General features: G+C 37.7%; 1 protein-coding gene across 1 annotated transcript in view; it reads left to right on the top strand.

Moving 5' to 3' along the window:
- Positions 1 to 17,127, top strand: part of LOC101855100 (probable flavin-containing monoamine oxidase A) — a 31,929-nt gene extending 14,802 nt beyond the window's left edge. The window contains exons 10-12 of the mRNA XM_005098415.3: positions 3,358 to 3,545; positions 10,713 to 10,800; positions 12,362 to 17,127. Coding sequence (XP_005098472.1) covers positions 3,358 to 3,545; positions 10,713 to 10,800; positions 12,362 to 12,583 — 498 coding nt within the window. The 3' untranslated portion in view covers positions 12,584 to 17,127. The remainder of the gene's footprint in view (positions 1 to 3,357; positions 3,546 to 10,712; positions 10,801 to 12,361) is intronic.
- Positions 17,128 to 17,992: the final 865 nt, after the last annotated feature.

Genomic DNA, 17,992 nt, shown 5'->3' with positions numbered 1-17,992 from the left:
TTGCTCATTTTCATCACAACGAGATGCTTGATGTGCATTGCAATAAAATGAGCAAGGCAGACATAATAGTGCACAATTGATAAGAATTTGAAAATATTCTCTACTCAAAAGATAACACACAATTCAGCATGCCGGAACATTGATAAAAATCCACTATTACAAAAAAACAGGTATATATGGACAGGAAAATGCCAATCAGTACACAATATGATGATCAAGTTTGACATAAAAAGCCTGATTATGGTTGACAAGTCAAAGTGCGAAAAAGAATCAACAGTGCACTTCTATTTATTTGAAAATGATTTTTTATGTTCTTAGATTTAGAGGAAAACTTCCACCCTGGCTTGCTGCAGAGCTATTGTAATATTATGGATTAATTTTTTGCATTGTGCTTGTTATGAAAATGCTACTGTTTTTTTTTCATTGTATGCTGAAGAAAACTTCTACTTTCTTTATGAGAATGGAAAATAAAAGCAAGCAAGAAATAACCGGCAATACTGCCATTTAAATGGAAAAAAAAAAATCTAGAATACAGTAGTCTCCGCCTAAGATCCCACCGCTTACGATCCCGGTTCGCTTAACATCCCGCTGTTTTAAGAAAACAGAATTTTTACTATACAAAAGTCACCCCTAAGATCCCGCTCTGATTCACTCTGAAGGTCTACATTCGGGTAAGATCCCGCATTTCAGATCATAATTTGTGGAACAAAAACCGAGCGGGACAGCCAATCAACCAAGAATGAAAAGTTGAGATCAATAAACTGTCCGTCATGTCAAAGATCAGCCACTGTCGTGAATGTGATCAGATACACGTTGTAAAACTCGATGAAGCGATACAATGTTTGCCCCAGACGGGATCAAACCGGGGTGTGAACTGACCGACACGTTTGTTTTCCCCGAACATTGCACTCACACCTGAGCTCTCCCCCTAAACTTACACCACTCGCTGGGTGGGTAGGGCCTCTGCGTTTGCTTCAGGCGGGATCACATTGAACTGTGAACTCTTCCCTGGCCATTGGAGAAGTTGTCTCTACTCTCGAATTTGCGACATAGAATGAATTTTAATTGGTGTGTTCACAACGTAATGGTGTGTAACGACAAAGGTGTTGTTTGGGGGGGGGACTCGGTCAGAGATGGAAAGCTATAAATTTTCGACAGGTAAGGGGGAGGGGCAACAGGATAAGCGTATATCTTGAGACTTATGATAGGATAATAAGTGAAAATGGAACGTCTCATCCCACTATGCACGGTGATAGGTCATCAAGGTTAACCACTCTTTGCTCGCCATACATCATAAACCCACCAAGCGATCACGTCAGATGATCTTAGAGTGGAGGAAGACCATTTTACAGATTGTGAGCCTTAGCATGGGTCACCATAGATTCTTCCCAGGGTTCGTCGGTTAAGATCCCGGTTCGTCTAAGATCCTGCATTTCCTTGCTCCTGAGCACCGGGATCTTAGGTGGAGACTACTGTACTTGAATATGGGTCAAACAGATTTTCTTAACGTTCTTTAAGTGAAAGTGCACACATATTTTTATCTTAGTTTAGTGTCAATATTCAATGACTACTCAAACTTTATTGATATTGAACGGTTTGAACAGAAGTTATGACTGACAGATTATTTCCAATTTGTGACTAATCCTAATTTTGTGAGAAACTGGGTTTTTCCTTCAAGTGGCAAATTAAAGGGTAGAGAAATTGTCAATGACTCATTGAGGCACCTTTTTTTCAGGGATTTATGTTGACCTGTGTCTTCTTTATCGTAAATAAAAGAACACCCTCATGACTCATGAGAAGCATAAAATGAAATTTTATGCAATGAATTACAGAGCTGTAGACTTGTGAGTAAGGCATTAAAAAAAAAAATTACACGTACAATTTTTGATGCACTGCTTTGATATAAAAGAAACTAAAGGTAACATTGTTACAAAATTATGTACCGCAAGGAAGTCTCAGAGATTTGAAGCATATCCTAATCATTATAATTTCTAATAGATCCCTTCTTAACTCTTTCGCTACGCCGAGCCGTGGGGGCGGCACAGTTAAAGTGACGTCAGTACCCCGGCGGCGGCTCGAGAACTGATCTTCAATTTTAGCTTAGATTCTATTCCAATCCACATATCCATGTTAAAATAAAGGTCATAATATAATGTTGACTTTCGGGTCAAGTATTTCCACTGAAAATCGGAAATTTAGATTCAGTTTTGACACGCGATTTCGTAGTTTATTCGACTTATCGCGATGCCAAAATTATAGCCCGGACACCAGTCTTAGTAATTTTACACAACAAAATCTATCATTATTTCGCCCACTAAAGAAATGTAGGACTCTTTTTTATAATATTGATACGATTGGACTTATGCCAATGCACTGTTACTGAGAAAGCAATATTTTTGAGTGATAGATCTAGGTCTAGATCTAAATTGTCAAAGATTTTTTTCTCCCCAAAACCACTACTTTTTGATGAAATTACACAAAAAGTGCCACTCAAGACATGTATAGGTTTATTCCAAATGCAATTCTGAATAATTCCATATAAGATACGAGTGTTTTTTTTTCTGTTTGTGATCGTTTTTCAATATTATAAAATGTTTAATTTTTTTTTCAATATCGGATGTTACGTTCTAAATGTACAAATATTATGAAATGTAGGTAAATAACTGCAAACTTTTCAATATTTTCCAGTTCTATATTCATTTATGGTTATTTTGATGTATCATTTGACTAGGTGCAAATATATTTTTTGAGTTTCACCAAAGATTATTAATTTTTTATTTTCAAATTTTATTCGCATCCAATAAAAATTGTGTTGCATAATCGTCTCTTACAGGAACCCAAGTTGAAAAAAACATAAATAAACATTACTGATGTATTCTACAAACCATACTGAAAATATTGGTACATAATACGTTGATATTTATTTGAAATTGTGGCCCCAGAGACCTTTGAACTGCGCACTAGTCATCATCTCATTCTCCCTCCCGAAAAAAAATTCGTCCGCAAGCCGAAAATAATACGTAGCGAATGAGTTAAAGTTTGACTATGGGTGGATGGCGGGTGCTCTGGTGTGGTTTGCTCCTTTTTTCCTATCAAAAACCTATTGTCCTGATCTCCCCTCCTTTTTTGTATTTGTTACTCTCTTGTAACACCTCTAATCTTGAGCACTTATATGGCCGTATTGTATTGAAGTGCCGTAAAACTCTTACTCAATCTAAGTTAAAGATTTCACAACTTTGGAGACTTGTGTGAATTTTTATTGTCAGAGATGCAAAAGTGTTTTTCTGTTTACTTGGGCAGAACTCTGCATAGTAAATGGATACCGTTTTAATTTTCTTTTTAACTTAAAAATCTCAGCCCAAGAGCAAGAAGGCCGTCATTTTGAAGCTGGTGGAGAGCCTGCTGGGCCCCCAGTGCCACAAACTGCTGGAGTTCTCCCAGATGGACTGGAGCAAAGAGCCGTACAATGGAGGTTGCTTTCTCAAGTCTCTTATGCCGGGCACCACAAAGTATTTCAACAGCGAATTGAGGGAACCTTTTGACAGGTATGGCGTTTGTTCTTTTCACACTTTAAATATTGATGAAAGGAGGAAAAATATGTTCTTCTTGTGCTTTGAATGTTGTTTAAAGAAGCAAAAATAGTTTTTCTTCCACCTTGAATGTTATTAAAATAATAAATTTTTTGAAAGTTCTTCTTTCTATTTGAAAGTTGTTGAAAGAAAAAAAAAGAAAGACTTCTTTCACTCTAAATGCTGTTGAAAGAAAGATAAAAAAGCTCTTTCTGTTTGATAAAAAAGCTCTTTCTGTTTGATTGATAATGAAAGATGAGAAAAAAATAAGCACAGGTGAAGCAGTTGTTTAGTATTGTGAAATAATGACTTGCAGAAGACAAATGACCTGGTTAACCTCCAAACCGTATCCTTTAACTATAATAATTTGACAAAGCTATTTGAGATATGGGTAACGATGAACAAACGGTTGAGCCCAAGCTTGTTCATATTTAATCAGTTCAAATCCAACTCGAAAATAGCCTAGATAAAAGCTCTCAGCTGATTCTTTAAAAAGGTGTGTCTGGTGTGACTTGGAAAAAGAGGCCAAGTTTTTTAAATTTTTAGACAATTTAATAGAATTTTCCACTGTAATAGTCTCTGCTTTTACATCAATTGTACAACTCAGGGGCAGAATCATGCTTTTATGTATGTATGAGTGTATACATACACACACACATATATATATGTATATATATAAAATATATAAACATACATACATACTTACATACATACATAGATCTACATATATATATAGATTTTATTTTCTTTAAAAAAATTTTTTTACCTGGTGTTGCAATTGACTGACTTTTCAGAAGAAAATACAATAATACAATTCATTTTCCTTTTTATTATTGACTTGGGGATGGGGGGGGGGGGGGGACATTTTATAAGCAGCTGATTTTAAAACAATGGACCGTGCTGGATAATCATGATATTATATGTCTGTTATCTCTGTTTTGCGATTTGTTTTGAGGGTTGTGGAGAGACGGTGGCCGGGGAGTATCATGACTCTCAGAAATGTTATCTGGGCTTTATCTTTGCCTGAGTTTATTGCACTTCTGACTGGCACCCGTGACCTATGTGTGTATTTGACAGCTGCTGATAACCTTGGGTAGAGATAAGTTTTTAGTAGAGGAGGTGTCGCACTCTTAAAACTAATAAAATGATGTCATCTGTTTGTGTTTTGCCTTCTCTGGTTTTCCTCTGTGCGGGCTTCCTCTCGCAGAAAGGTTACACCAGACTTCTGGTGGCTTGAAAAGGTAGGGAGGTAGGGTGGGGAGGAGTTTGCACACTGCCGCTAGAATTTAAAAAACAAAACAAGCAAATACAAATCTGGATCAAACTAATTTTTCTGTAAATTCCAGTTGAAAGGCCCTTATCTCAGATTGGTATGGATATCTCTATTTTCAATGAATATTCTAACTTTTTTTAAATTGGATTATTTGGACAGAATTGATACTTTTATAAATTAAAAAAAAACCTCGTATAACAATTTTGTAATGCACTAAGGTTTCATTTAAGGGAGTGCTTATTTGGGCCACATATGGCCTAAATAAGGTAAGGGAGGGGGGTTTAGCTTATTTAGGCCACAGGTGGCCTAAATAAGGTAAGGGAGGGGGGTTTAGCTTATTTAGGCCACACATGCTCAAACTACCAGGGGACACCCTTTTAAGGCAACTGCGTTCGTTCCACTTTCATAATGGTGCACCTTTCTCATTTAGTACAGTTTTGTCTCAGTGTACAACTTATATATATCATAATGAATATTGTAAGAACAAAGCACGATACGCAAAGTTTTGCTCAATCTCAATGGTTTGAATGAGGGCCAGATTTTTCCTTCATGGAGGGGCAAAATCTAGGCTACCATTTTGGCACACTTTGGTCAAGTAAAAAGGTCAAATCCTCCGAATGGACTTCCGGGTCAAATTTGGGGTATAAAAAGTGTGTACACAACGTGGCTGAGTCAAAGTTACACTATCTTTGCCTGGGTGGCACTCTCTCGTACTGTCTCGTAGTAGTACATCTCTCGTACTGTCTAGTAGTAGTAGCCTACATGTGTAGATGTAGTAGTAGTAGTAGTAGCAAAGATCGAGAAGAATCTTTGGTAGTAGATTCTATCTAGTAGGCAGTTTAGTGAACGTGCACGCAGCAGGGCGAATTGGCCTCGATAAGCCCCGTAGACCTTTGTGATCGGCCACGAAGCCTCGTGTTTTGATAGGTCTAAACAACTTAGTGTTAATCGCACTGCCACATCCGACAGGCCTTTATCTTTTTAAAAGGAAAAGAAATGGTCATCAAAATGGTTGAATTTGCGTGAAAATCGATTCGGTAGAACTGTAACTATTAAAATTTGCTTCTGAAAACAAGTTACAAGGCCATTTTTATAACTCGATGAGATAAAAACTACTGGCTGTATTATTCTGTATAAATTATGAAACTTCAGGACGTATTATTATTTTCCAACATCTTTTGCCGCCTTAGCTGTAGAGGTTGAAGTTTTCACAACACTAATAGATCTAGTAATAGGGCTTTCCGTAAAAAATGCATAGATCTACAAAAGCCGAACCACCGAATCGACCGGTCAGCGACCCGGGCACCCCGCTCTCCCCTGCACACTGTGATAACATGTTGCTTCGGTATAATTATTCAACTATTAATATGTGCTGCTATGGCAATTGGGATGTACTGACTGACAAAGCGATTCAGTTTTGTTTTTATTTTACCATATATTTGACTTTAATAGTGCAGGTGATAGCTAGATCTAGATTCCCTGTCTAGAATCAGTAGTAGCAGACAAATGCTAGAAGCAGCCAGAGAGCCTACAACTGCTAGATCTAGATCTAACTCATTGCTAGATCTATGGGCTTTGGAATTGAAATAAAACGAATTGCACAGTTCTAGTTAATTTTAGATTCAGCAACTATCTGTATTTCCAGAATTAATAATAACAAATCTCACCATAACAATCACTTTTACTTTTATTAGAATAATTAGATCAACTTTTTTTTCTAAAATCTGTTTTGCGCAAACTTAAGACTTTCTCTACGTGTAGAGCACAGAATTTACATTGTAAGCCTCTGCTCAGTCTTTTATTTTTAAGTATATACTTTTAAATAAAATACGTATAGATATAGATCTATATAATCATTTTATGTTATTTTTTGGATATTGTTAAAAACGGGGTCTACCTAGCAAAATACTAGGTTTTAGGACAGGTGGACCCCGGGGTCACCGTAGTGAAATACATGTAAGTAGATTTATTTAAAGATTAGTAGACCCCGGGGTCACCGTAGTGAAATAAGTAGGTTTAATTTTAAAAGGATTGGTGGACCCCGGAGTCACCATAGCCGTAGAGGAATAAGAAGGTTTAATTAAGAATTGGTGGACCCCCGGGACACCGTGATTAAACCTACTTATTTTACTACGGTGACCACATGGTCCACCTATTCTAAAACCTAACTAGTATTAAATTTCGTTAGGTAGACCCTGGGGTCCACCTTAAACCTAAACCTTCCTATTTCACTACGTTGACTCCTGGGTCCACCAATCCTTAAAATTAAACCAAGATCTACATGTACTTATTTCACTACGTTGACCCCAGGGTCCACCAAACCTTAATTAAACCTAGATCTACTTATAATTTCACTACGTTGACCCAGGGGTCCACCAATCCTTATTAATTTAAACCTAGATCTACTTATAATTTCACTACGTTGACCACGGGCTCCGCCAGTCTTACTATAAAATAAACTGAGATCTACTTATTACACTATGTTGACCCCGGGGTCCACCGATCCTTAGTCAAACCTAGATCTACTTATTTCACTACGCTGATTCCAGGGTTCACATCCTAAAACAGCATTTTGTTAGGTAGACCCCGCGGTCCACCTATCCTTTTGGGGCTAGATAGACCCCGTGGTCCGCCTATCCACTTCCTTGATAATAACTGAAAAACATGCCAGTTGTCATGAATAGTGAAGAAAAATGTGGGAAAAAAAAGATAACGAGGTAGACGATAATTTGTCAAAAAAATTGCAAGTGCAAGTGAAAATCATAAGATAATTTTGTTATTTTCTGGTCATCTTTTCACGGTTTATAAAATGTTCCAGTGGGCTTACTACTAGATCTATGTCTCTGAAGAACATTTTGCTTGATTTTATTAGCTTTTTTCATGTACTTGAAAGCATAGAATAAAATAGTTTCACACAAATGTATGCACAATACCTTAAAAAAGAAAGATAAGGTCATTGTTGTTGTTGTTTTTTTAACGGAATCCGTTTTACGTTGAAAAAAGCGCTAAAAACAAGTTTAAATTTTTATAAGAATGCCCATAATATTAGGAATCCGAAATTACTACCTTGATCTAGTTTGCTGACTCTTTAATAACCATGAGCTGTTAAGAAAAAAGAGAATGATATAGGATTTGTCTAAATATGACCATTAGTATTAGCATTAGTAAGATATTGCCCATTTTGTCCAATTATCCTTGCAGGTTTTAATCACCCTGTACTGCACCTCAATAAGCACAAAAAGAATATTTCTGTGACTTTGTATAAAGGTGTTTTGTAGTTGAGTTCTATGTAAAATTTTCAACAAAATAATGTACATTTGGACCGTACAACTGAGATAGACACTCATGCACACAATAACATTCACACATTACACACATACAAACACACTACTACATTTACTCTCTCTCTCTCTCACCACAACCACACACAAAACAAACACATACACACACTCACACACGCACACACACACACACACACAACTCTTACACTTGGTCCACTTATTTAGAATCATCCTCTATTTTGAAATAATCCCCCGCACTAAATAAAAAGATCAGTAGAATCTCGACCTTCCGAATCCATGGTTAGTTCAAGAAATCTACCATATGATGTGGCCTAAATAAGGTAAGGGAGGGGGGTTTAGCTTATTTGGGCCACAGTGTGGCCTAAATAAGGTAAGGGAGGGGGGTTTAGCTTATTTAGGCCACACTGTGGCCCAAATAAGGTCACCCTTCATTTAATGGGTGGTTGGCAGGTGCTCTGGTGTGGTTTTGCTCCTTTCCTATCAAACATCTATCGTCCTTATCCCCTCCTTTTTTGTGTTTGTTACTCTCTTGTAGCACTTCTAATCTTTGGCACTTATACGACCTTATTGTGTTGCAGGTGCTGTAAAAACTCTTACTAAAAAGATCCTAAAGTTTTCATTTCAATTGGCAGTAAATCAGCAGTAGTAGCAACAGCAGGTGATTCTGTACATCTTTTTTTAGCACATCAAGTCTTGTATTATTCTTATTATTGTGAGTGGGTGATTGAAGGGTGCCGCCTGTCTGTCTTATTTTTCCCCAATACTAAATGATCATTTTGTCAATGTGCGGCTCTTTACTCAAATAAACATTATTATTGGAGGGTCGTGGTTCTGTTGTTGATCAAGCTTGTCTTGATCTGCATCTTTTTCTGTCCTCAGAGAAATTCGCGCCCGCAACCCGCAAGTTGCGCGCGCAACTTTTGCGCAACTTTTGCGCAACTTTTACGATTTTCGTGAATCCGCTAGTTTTAGCCAATTTCCCGCAAAATTAGGAAAAATAATAATAAAATTTCATTTAAAACACCTAAATTTTCTTCCACGACTAAAAATAACGTCGCCAAGGGGGACAATTCGCTTCTTTACACTTTGCACTAGCCTACGGGTGCCCGCCGCCGCTCAGTGACCGGGGCCGGGTCAGGTCGGGTCGGGATGATCGCCCGACTCGTCATCTGAAAACAACGTGTTTGTTTTGAAACAGCGAGTCGGGCGTGATCGACTTGAGCCATGATAGCTGCTTTGCACCATCAATCTAGCGAGCAGCCCGACCCAATAGTCTTATTTGGACTAGTCTAGCTAGAGTAAATCAATTGTAAACACGGTCGTCTGATTACTTAGCTTGCTTTGTTCCGTAGCACCAGGGTAGATCTAGTATACTAATTTGTGAAAGACTTTAAATCTTAGGCTAAGGAGGGTAGATCTAAAATGGATCGATTCATCCAGAAAACCCCTAAAGGGAAGGGGACGTTCAAATAATATCATCTTACGCCAGGAAAAAAAAGGGGGGGGGTCCTTCGACTCCTGTAAAAGTTAAAGTGTAAGGGGGGGGGGGGGGGGTTAACCAATGTAAGATTACACTTTTGTAAGGTGAAAAAAATAATCAAGGAAAATGGCAACGTAACTTTTTTGTTAATAGCATAAAAAGAGAGTAACTCTACACTATTCACTTAGACTTAGAGTTAAGTTTGAGCGGTAAGCTCTGCATTGTGGCAATACAATGGACCTCGAGCGGCAAGCACGATATATGTCATCTCGCACTTTATACACTGGTAGATATCTAAGCTACATGACATTGACAAGTAGATCTAGTCTAATTTTGATTACACCGGTGCGGTTAAAGTGGTAAAATGACACCGTAAGTTTTTCTGGAAAAGTTCCGATATTTTTATAGCGTATTGAATTATTATGTCACATGTATGTGTATGCATGTTTTTCATGAATAGCATAATTAATAATTTAAAAGTAAAGCGCATAGAAGAGTGGTTGTACCACAGATTTGCGCAATATAAATGTCATATTATTATTATAAGCGAATAACATAATATACGGGATTGAGGGGGGGGGGGGGGGGGGTGTCGCAGGAAAGTGTAAAAAAAGTGTAAGGGCGGGAGGGGGGGGGAGCAAACAGTCCCAAACAAAGTGTAAGATTTTATTTGAACAGCCCCAAAACCACGCCGGCCACACCTGCCCAACGTCAGCGAGAGTTTAAGGACCTGATGCATGTGTCAGGGGACAAACTGTTTTTGTACTTCAAGCAATTTTTTTTTTTGGTAGACATTCACATTTAACTTTTGATTTTGATCTAACAAAACTCTATTTGGTTACTTTTGATTGCAATGAGCATAGCAACAATACAATGTATTCCAATAGTTCTGTGGCATTGTTTTAGCTATACGTACGCCTTGCAACTTTTGCTACTTTTTCTTGCAACTTTTGCTATTTTCAAATGCAACTTTCTCTGAGGACAGCTTTTTATGAGAATCCCAAACTATACTCTTCAATGATCCTGTGACTGGTTACACCATACATGAACTCTTGATAACAAGTCTCTTTTCTTTCCTTTTCTTTCAGAATTCATTTTGCTGGCACAGAAACAGCGACTGTTTGGTGTGGTTTTATGAATGGAGCAGTGCAGTCTGGGTTCCGAGCGGCCACGGAGGTAGTAAAGATTTTCTTTGTTCACCCATCTCATGGTTACATTACTGCACATATTTCATACACCGCTTTTTTCGTTTTGATGAGAATCAGAGAGAGGCTCTGTTCACACTTAAAATAACCATGAACATATTTATAAAGCATTTATTCTATTTTGTGCATTTATTTTGTGTTTGTTTTGTGTATTAATATATTGATAACGTGCACTGAGTGATGAATGAAAAATATACTTATTATGAAAAGATTTGGTGAGTGAACAACACTGGTTATTTCATTTAATTATGTCAGTCAACCCTGCCGTAACGGAAACCTGTGTAAAATGGAAACCTGTCTTGACGGAATCTCCCCGCTCCCCCCTCTGTAATTACCTGCATAAAACGGAAACCTGTCCAACGGAGAAACAGAAAGAAGAATCCGCTCCCATCCCACCTGTCTAAGATGGAAAATGCTTTGCCCACTCAACCCTGATTTATTTGATTGAAACAAAACTCGCAAGTTTGGTTCCGCCGGTTCTAAACTTAACGCCATGCCGCCGTGCGAGGAAGGGGAGTAGGGGTGCAATTTGGGGGTAGATGTTACCCCATCTATGTGAGCCCTGAGCGATGCAGTTGGTCAGAATAGTGTGGGTATGAAATCTCACGAGTGCCAGTGAAAGTGCTCGAGTAGCAAGCCACTACGGAAACTTACCTGGGTAGCCAGAAGCCCGAGGTGTGAAATTAGTTTGACCAATGCCTATTTCCCTGATCGTACAGCCAGCCGAGAAGAGTTCATCGAATCGTTGTAACATGGCAGTGATGGGTGGCATTGGTTGACTGTGCTTGTTACACCAATGGGTGGGGCTAAGGGTGGAAGCAAAGGAGATGTTAAGATGTTTCTGTTCTTAATAGGTCAAATAGTGGTCCTATGAAATGCAAGCACTGGTGGTTATTGGATAAGTAATTATCAGAGAGGATAGCAGCTGAGAGGTGTGAAGTTTTGACCACTGCTTGTCAATTGATCCTACCGGGCTTGAACTAAGATCAGTGGTCATTTTTGTTTGTTACTTTGATTTAGTGTAGAATGTAATTAAAATACTTCTTGTAATAGTCTCACTTGTTTTGGAAACATAATTTTTTTGGGGCATTTCATTAAAAGTGTAAAACATTCTGTGCTCTCTTATAAAATATATGTAAAGGCAAGCTTTTAAACCATGTGCAAAGGATTTCCCATTTTTGTAAGGGATCAGAAAAGTTAACAGTATCACCATGCCTCATTCACAAATATATTTAGCTTCGTTAGTATCATGCTGGACCGTGGAGTGGATACCCGTAGTTTGAATCCCCCATGGTGTGTTCTGAACTTGGGGTTTTTTGGGGAGTTTTCCAGGCTTTCCACACTTTTAGGCAAGTCCTGTCAAAAATAGACGTTAAATACAAAAATTCTTCCTCTGTAAATTTATGGTCTTGCAAGGGATGTTATTTTCAAAATGGTCAGTGCCAAATGTATAGATATGGTAAGATGAATTATGGTACGCAAAATTCTATGTTATAGAATTAGGAGAAAAACGTGTCTCTTTGTCATCCCAGGTTCTGTACCATCTGCGTCCCTTGATCATCACCTCACCCGACCCTGAAGTGCCACGTCTGGATGATGAGGAGTTCTCCAAGGGCCGAGACTCCTCTCATTGGCTGGCTCTGGCCATCTTGGGGATGGGCTTTGCTTCGGCCTATTATTTTTTGACGAAGACGAACAAGTTCTCCGCAGGAACGACTTTGGTCAAGAACATACGTTTGGTATTTGATTCATGATAATGATATGATGTTTGGGTGAGATTTGGTTGTTGACATATACTAAATTGCTTTTCAGTTTTTGAGTGTCTAAATGAGAGTGAACATGGGTGAGATTTGGTTGTTTATACTGAATAGCATGTCGGTTTTTTTTAGAGTCTAGAGAAGAGTGAAAAAATTAACTAATATAATCATTTACATGTAGTTCTTGTAATGCAATATTTTTATGTACTGGTAATTTGGGCTAGAGGAAAGAAATGTTGTACCTTCATGCCTTTGTCTCAAGCAATATTGTTAAGAGCTCATGAATGTGTTCATAGTGATGCGTTTCCTTGAGAAAAAGAATGGGAAGGGAAAAGATACTGCAAGAATTGGCATAGGGCCACATGGGTCAAAAGGACTTTGGGCACACCCTCAAGCAACGGACCTATTGTTCTCACACCTTTGATCTAAAATCCTCTGAATGAAGGTACCAGTACTCGCAAAGTTTTTGAAGTCTTATCCTCGTGAATGTTGGATATTATAGTTAAAGGACTGCGCTGCTGTACATGTGGAATCTTCTGCCTTGCACAGCAACACCAAGAATCACAAAACAATTAAATACTGCTGTTATCAAGGACGGAAATACAAAAAAGAAAAAGTCGTTGTTCGAAGGAGGCGGCATGTTTGTCGTTCAAGGGTATTCTGCTAGTAAAAGTTTGTCATTTGAGGGCGCACTCAAGACTTTCCCCCAGACTGACACTGGTGCACCACCATGCTCTGCTTTGTGCTGGGGGGGGGGGGGGGGGGGGAGGATTTGTCTAGTCTAATCCTTATGGTGCTTGCCTTTATTTACGTAAATCTTTGTATCACCCTCACTGATAGGGGCAGGGGCATTAAACCTTTGCTCTATACCATTTCATTCTCTCCCCCCCCCCACCCCACTCACATTGCCTCGGTTACTGCAGGCAATAAGAAGATAGAACTGTCATAGTTTAGACATCTGTTGATTAAGGACATGAAATTAGAAATAGGAATATATTCATGTGAGAAATTCTTTCCTGGATTTTTAGAAAATGTTGCAGGAGTTCTGGTTTCTCTTTTTCCTTTTTCTGCTCCATTACCCAGCGTAACGCTTGGTGTAGGCAGCTGTTGGTTCTGCCACCCGAAGAGTGACTGATATTACTTAAATGAATCTAACTAAAAGCTAGTTTAAACCTTGTTGTTGATTGATAAGGTTGTGGTATAATGCCTACAGTGGGATGTTTGTAAAGACTGGACCTCTTTGTTCCCCTTCCCTCTTCTCCATCTCTCTCTTTCTCTCTCTCTCTTTCCTCCCTTCTTCCCCCTCTCTCTCTCTCTCTCTCCTCCCTCCCTCCCTCCCTCTCTTTTTCCACATTTTGTCTGTTACAGATACAATGTAGGTGATAGTGGTCTTTTAAAGAAATTTAAGAAGCAAAGTGCTCACCAATCACTTTTGTTTTGTGACTGGTTTAAATCGAGGCTCAAAGATTTGGTTTTCACTTTAGCATGCATCGCTTGGAGCAAAATGTCATATTCACACCCAGTGGCTACCTCACAACTAAAGTTTTAGTTCCAATTGCTAACTTTTTGCACACGTACATTTATCTCAGGGTGACTAGACCATTTTCTGAGTTGCAGTTTTTCCTTCTGTTGAGATTGCAACACAGGCTTTAATATTGTCATCTTCCAGAACAAAATAAAAAAAAAAAAACCAACTTTTGTTGGCTTTTAAAGGGAGATATGTTTCTCAGTGGCCTGCGTGATACAGGCAATGTATTGGTGCTCTAGTTGCGAGCCATTTAGTTTCTTCACAAGACTCCATCATGTCCTACGTGTAATTATTGAATCGGACTCTTACGGACTTCATTCTGTGTTCTACATGTGCAGTAGAGCTCAGAGATGATCCAGCTGGTAATTATGTTTGGGTTTGGGAAAACTGTTAATGTACAATAAATCTTATTAAGCTGGCTGGGTATGATTAACATTGTTTGAATCCGGTGAAATTGGAATCCGTCTTATGTTAGAATTGTTTACCAGGGTTTTTTTTCTGGGGAGGGAAATTACTTTCTCTTTATGGTTATCATATGTGCTTTTTTCATGTTGTAGTTGTAGGGTAAGCATCTCTTCATGTAAACAAAAATATTTATGCTTCAAGTTGCAATTATTGTTCCTCGATTTTGTTTGCAAGAGGGAGAACGTTGTTTACACTTTATTAAAGACTGGTGCATGTTATTTTTTGTAGTGTAAGTCATGTAGTTGTTTTTAGTTGGTTTAAAAAATTTTTTTGTAGTATTACCAGATTTTGATCTCGTCTATGTGAGTTTTCTCTCTCTTGATTAGAAATAGTATTCTTCCTGTGCTAAACATTGCTGAAGTGCAGTGAAGCTATATTTATTCAGTTTGACTAGTTTGGGGAAAAAGAGGATAGAAGATGGCACGTGGGCCAGGATATGTTTACTGAGCTTTATGTGGTGTGGACTGTTTAGGAAATATTTCAAATGTTTCAGACCTATTTGCTGTTACTCACTAAAAATGTGTAAAACATTCAATCCAAGAAAATGAAAATTAATAGTCTTTGTGTGACTGTTTTTAGCATTTTGTTATGATGACCTTTTATTTGGCATACATTACATTTCATCAATTTTTTTTACAAAGTGCAGCAGTTGGTAGCCAAGCGTAAAGATAATTTTAATGTTGATTCAGTATTTATTATTATTTGTTGTTAACAGACTGGTGCATTTCAGGGGAAGAGTGACAAAGGTTTTTTTTGCCAAGTTTACTGTTTTCTCTGTCATTAAATATAACACCACAATTGCCATTTACACTGCAAACTTTTCCATCTGCATTTGAGAATGGCTACCAATAACAGTATTTACAGAAAGCATTTACATCATGAAATGGAAGCAGAGCCGACTGTTGAAGCTTAAATCCGTTGATAGGGTTTTTGGGATATAATGTTACTTTGTTTGACCTTGGTGAGGATGGGACATTTGCCGCCAACACTGAATGCTAGTTGTGGGATGTGCTTGTTGTAGCTCCTACTTCTTTTTTTTTTTTTTTGCTCCTTTTTTATTTCATGTAATATCTATTTCATCTTTCTGTACAACACATTTTGATAACATGTGAGTGGGTTAATAAAGACAAGACAATATTCCTGAAGGAAGGCCCTGATTACTGGTAAATGGCATCAGAAGACTTTGCCTTTAGTTGTTGTTTTTTAAGGTTTTAGTAAGACTTTTACAGTATTTGCAACACAAATAAGTTATATAAGTATCAGTGTTTTTTAAAGTTTTTAAGTTTTAGTAAGAGTTTTACAGTATTTGCAACACAAATAAGTTATATAAGAGTCGAAGTCAAGATGTTAAGGGAGCGTAGAGCTTGCTGTCGAGTGGGGATATGCTCTACACAAATGCTGTTTATTGTTGTTATTATTATTATTATTGTTAGAAACATTACTGAACAACTGGGTTGAGGGACTGTGAAGCTGAAACCATTGTTTGTGACAGACATGTAGATAATAAGACATGTAATGAAATAATTGTTCACAACCAAAGGATACAATTTTCCATGTTGTTTACTTTTGTGATTGCTGTTGAAACACGACATATCAACTGTTGTATGAAATAATTATGGAGCTATCATGAACTACGTCACTGATAATTATGTAAATGTTTTCTTTATAAATTATTATGGTTGAATAGCTTACGACTTTTGAGAAGTGATATGCGCTGTTTAAATGTAGTTTTTATTATTGTTTTGTACGGAATATAAGTATTGCGGACTCTTGAGCTTTCAAATTTTTTAAACGAAAAATGTATTTATCTTTACAAAATAATCTTTCAGCAAAAGTTTCTTTATTTAGGAAAGTGAATATTTCTATAGTGGATTCCTTTTGATATATTTGGGAAGCACTGCTATAGATTCAACTCTTCTTTGACATGAAGATTTAAAAGTTATCATCACTCTATGCAGTCATAGAGACAGTACATTGTACCCGTACAAGATGGTCCGCTTTCTAAAAATAAGTGTTCTCAAATATTCTTCAACAATTTTACCCACCTCTGCTGGTCAAACTTTTTTTTCCCGTTTCTTAAATAATTAGGCTATCCTTGCTCCTGCTCTTGGTGTGCAAGATAACGCCACTCCCTTAAATTAGTATAGAATGTTTTAAAGTTTTGAGTAAAGAGAGGCACAGTTAAGTTCCTCAAATAGAGGAGCGAACCATCTTTCAATGTTGTATCTCTGACTCTGTTGATCCAGTTACACCAGAAACACTTTTATTTTCCCCATTCCGAAATGTTAACGTCACTGAACGTTTTTCTGGATTAACATACACTTCATTATTAATGAATTTGGGATTGAGTGTTGTTTTTAAAGACTAATTTTTTTAGATTTTCATTGATACTTATGAAAAGTATTTATGTGTAGTGATGAGACACATTTCTTGTGAGTATTTGTCTCCCCCTGTGTTGTGCCATATGTGAACTAAAATCCTCGGTTGTCTAACATGGCAAGATAATTCCTATCAGTTCAAAGGAGCAAAATAAACTTTTCCAATGTTTTGTGCTGTATTTTCTTTTTTATATTTGTACAGTCGAACCTGTGTAAGACAATAAGGAAGGCAGCCTGAGCAGAACAGCACCACCAAAGGAGGTCGTAAAAATATCAAATTCTGAAACATGGTGTCAAAATTAACATTAAAAAAAGATGTATTTTTTCCAAGAATGCACCATGTATTATATTCTTATCATAAAAAGGAGGAACAACTGTCATTTTTAACTCAATGTGTAATGCCCCCATTTACACAAATACAGTCGAACCTGCCCTGACGGCCACTTTCCATTTCCCCCCTTGTGTTTTTTCTATATAATTTAAATGTGAAAAACGGGCACCTGTCCAACGCGGCCACCATATTTTAACACACAACCCCTATCACATTAAGCAATAACACCTGTCTTAGACGGCCACCTTAGTGACTCCATTACGTTTTGTCATAAATCAAGCATTGGCCCCTTGCGTTGTGGGCGAGCCGTCATAATCTAATCACCTGTCTTTGTTATTAGGTAGTCCCTCCAACTGATCATGTTGCGTAGGCCCCTCCCACTGTTGACCAATAGGTAACAAAATTAATTTTCGGCTGCTGGTGAGGTAAGCGTGTGATCCCTCATAACCCACAAGCCCCGCCCAGAACTCATACACACAAATCGTAAGTGAGATGAGTGGTCACTGTTTACCCAGTCTGTAACAATGGACGTCAACATCTGCCCTGCCAGCAATACCATTTTCATTGATAAACATTGAAAACTGCCGTATTGTAAAATTAATATAAAATTCGGAACCATCGTATCCAAATTAACAAAATGACTTGTGGGTGACTTTTTCTTGGTGGATTTTGAAGTTCACCAAAAAAAAATGTTTTTTTTACCA

Source organism: Aplysia californica, unplaced genomic scaffold (genome assembly GCF_000002075.1).
Source record: "Aplysia californica isolate F4 #8 unplaced genomic scaffold, AplCal3.0 scaffold00182, whole genome shotgun sequence".
Lineage (NCBI taxonomy): Eukaryota > Metazoa > Mollusca > Gastropoda > Aplysiida > Aplysiidae > Aplysia > Aplysia californica.
Note: the sequence above shows the minus strand (reverse complement) of the source record. Positions and strands in the feature narration are given on the sequence as shown.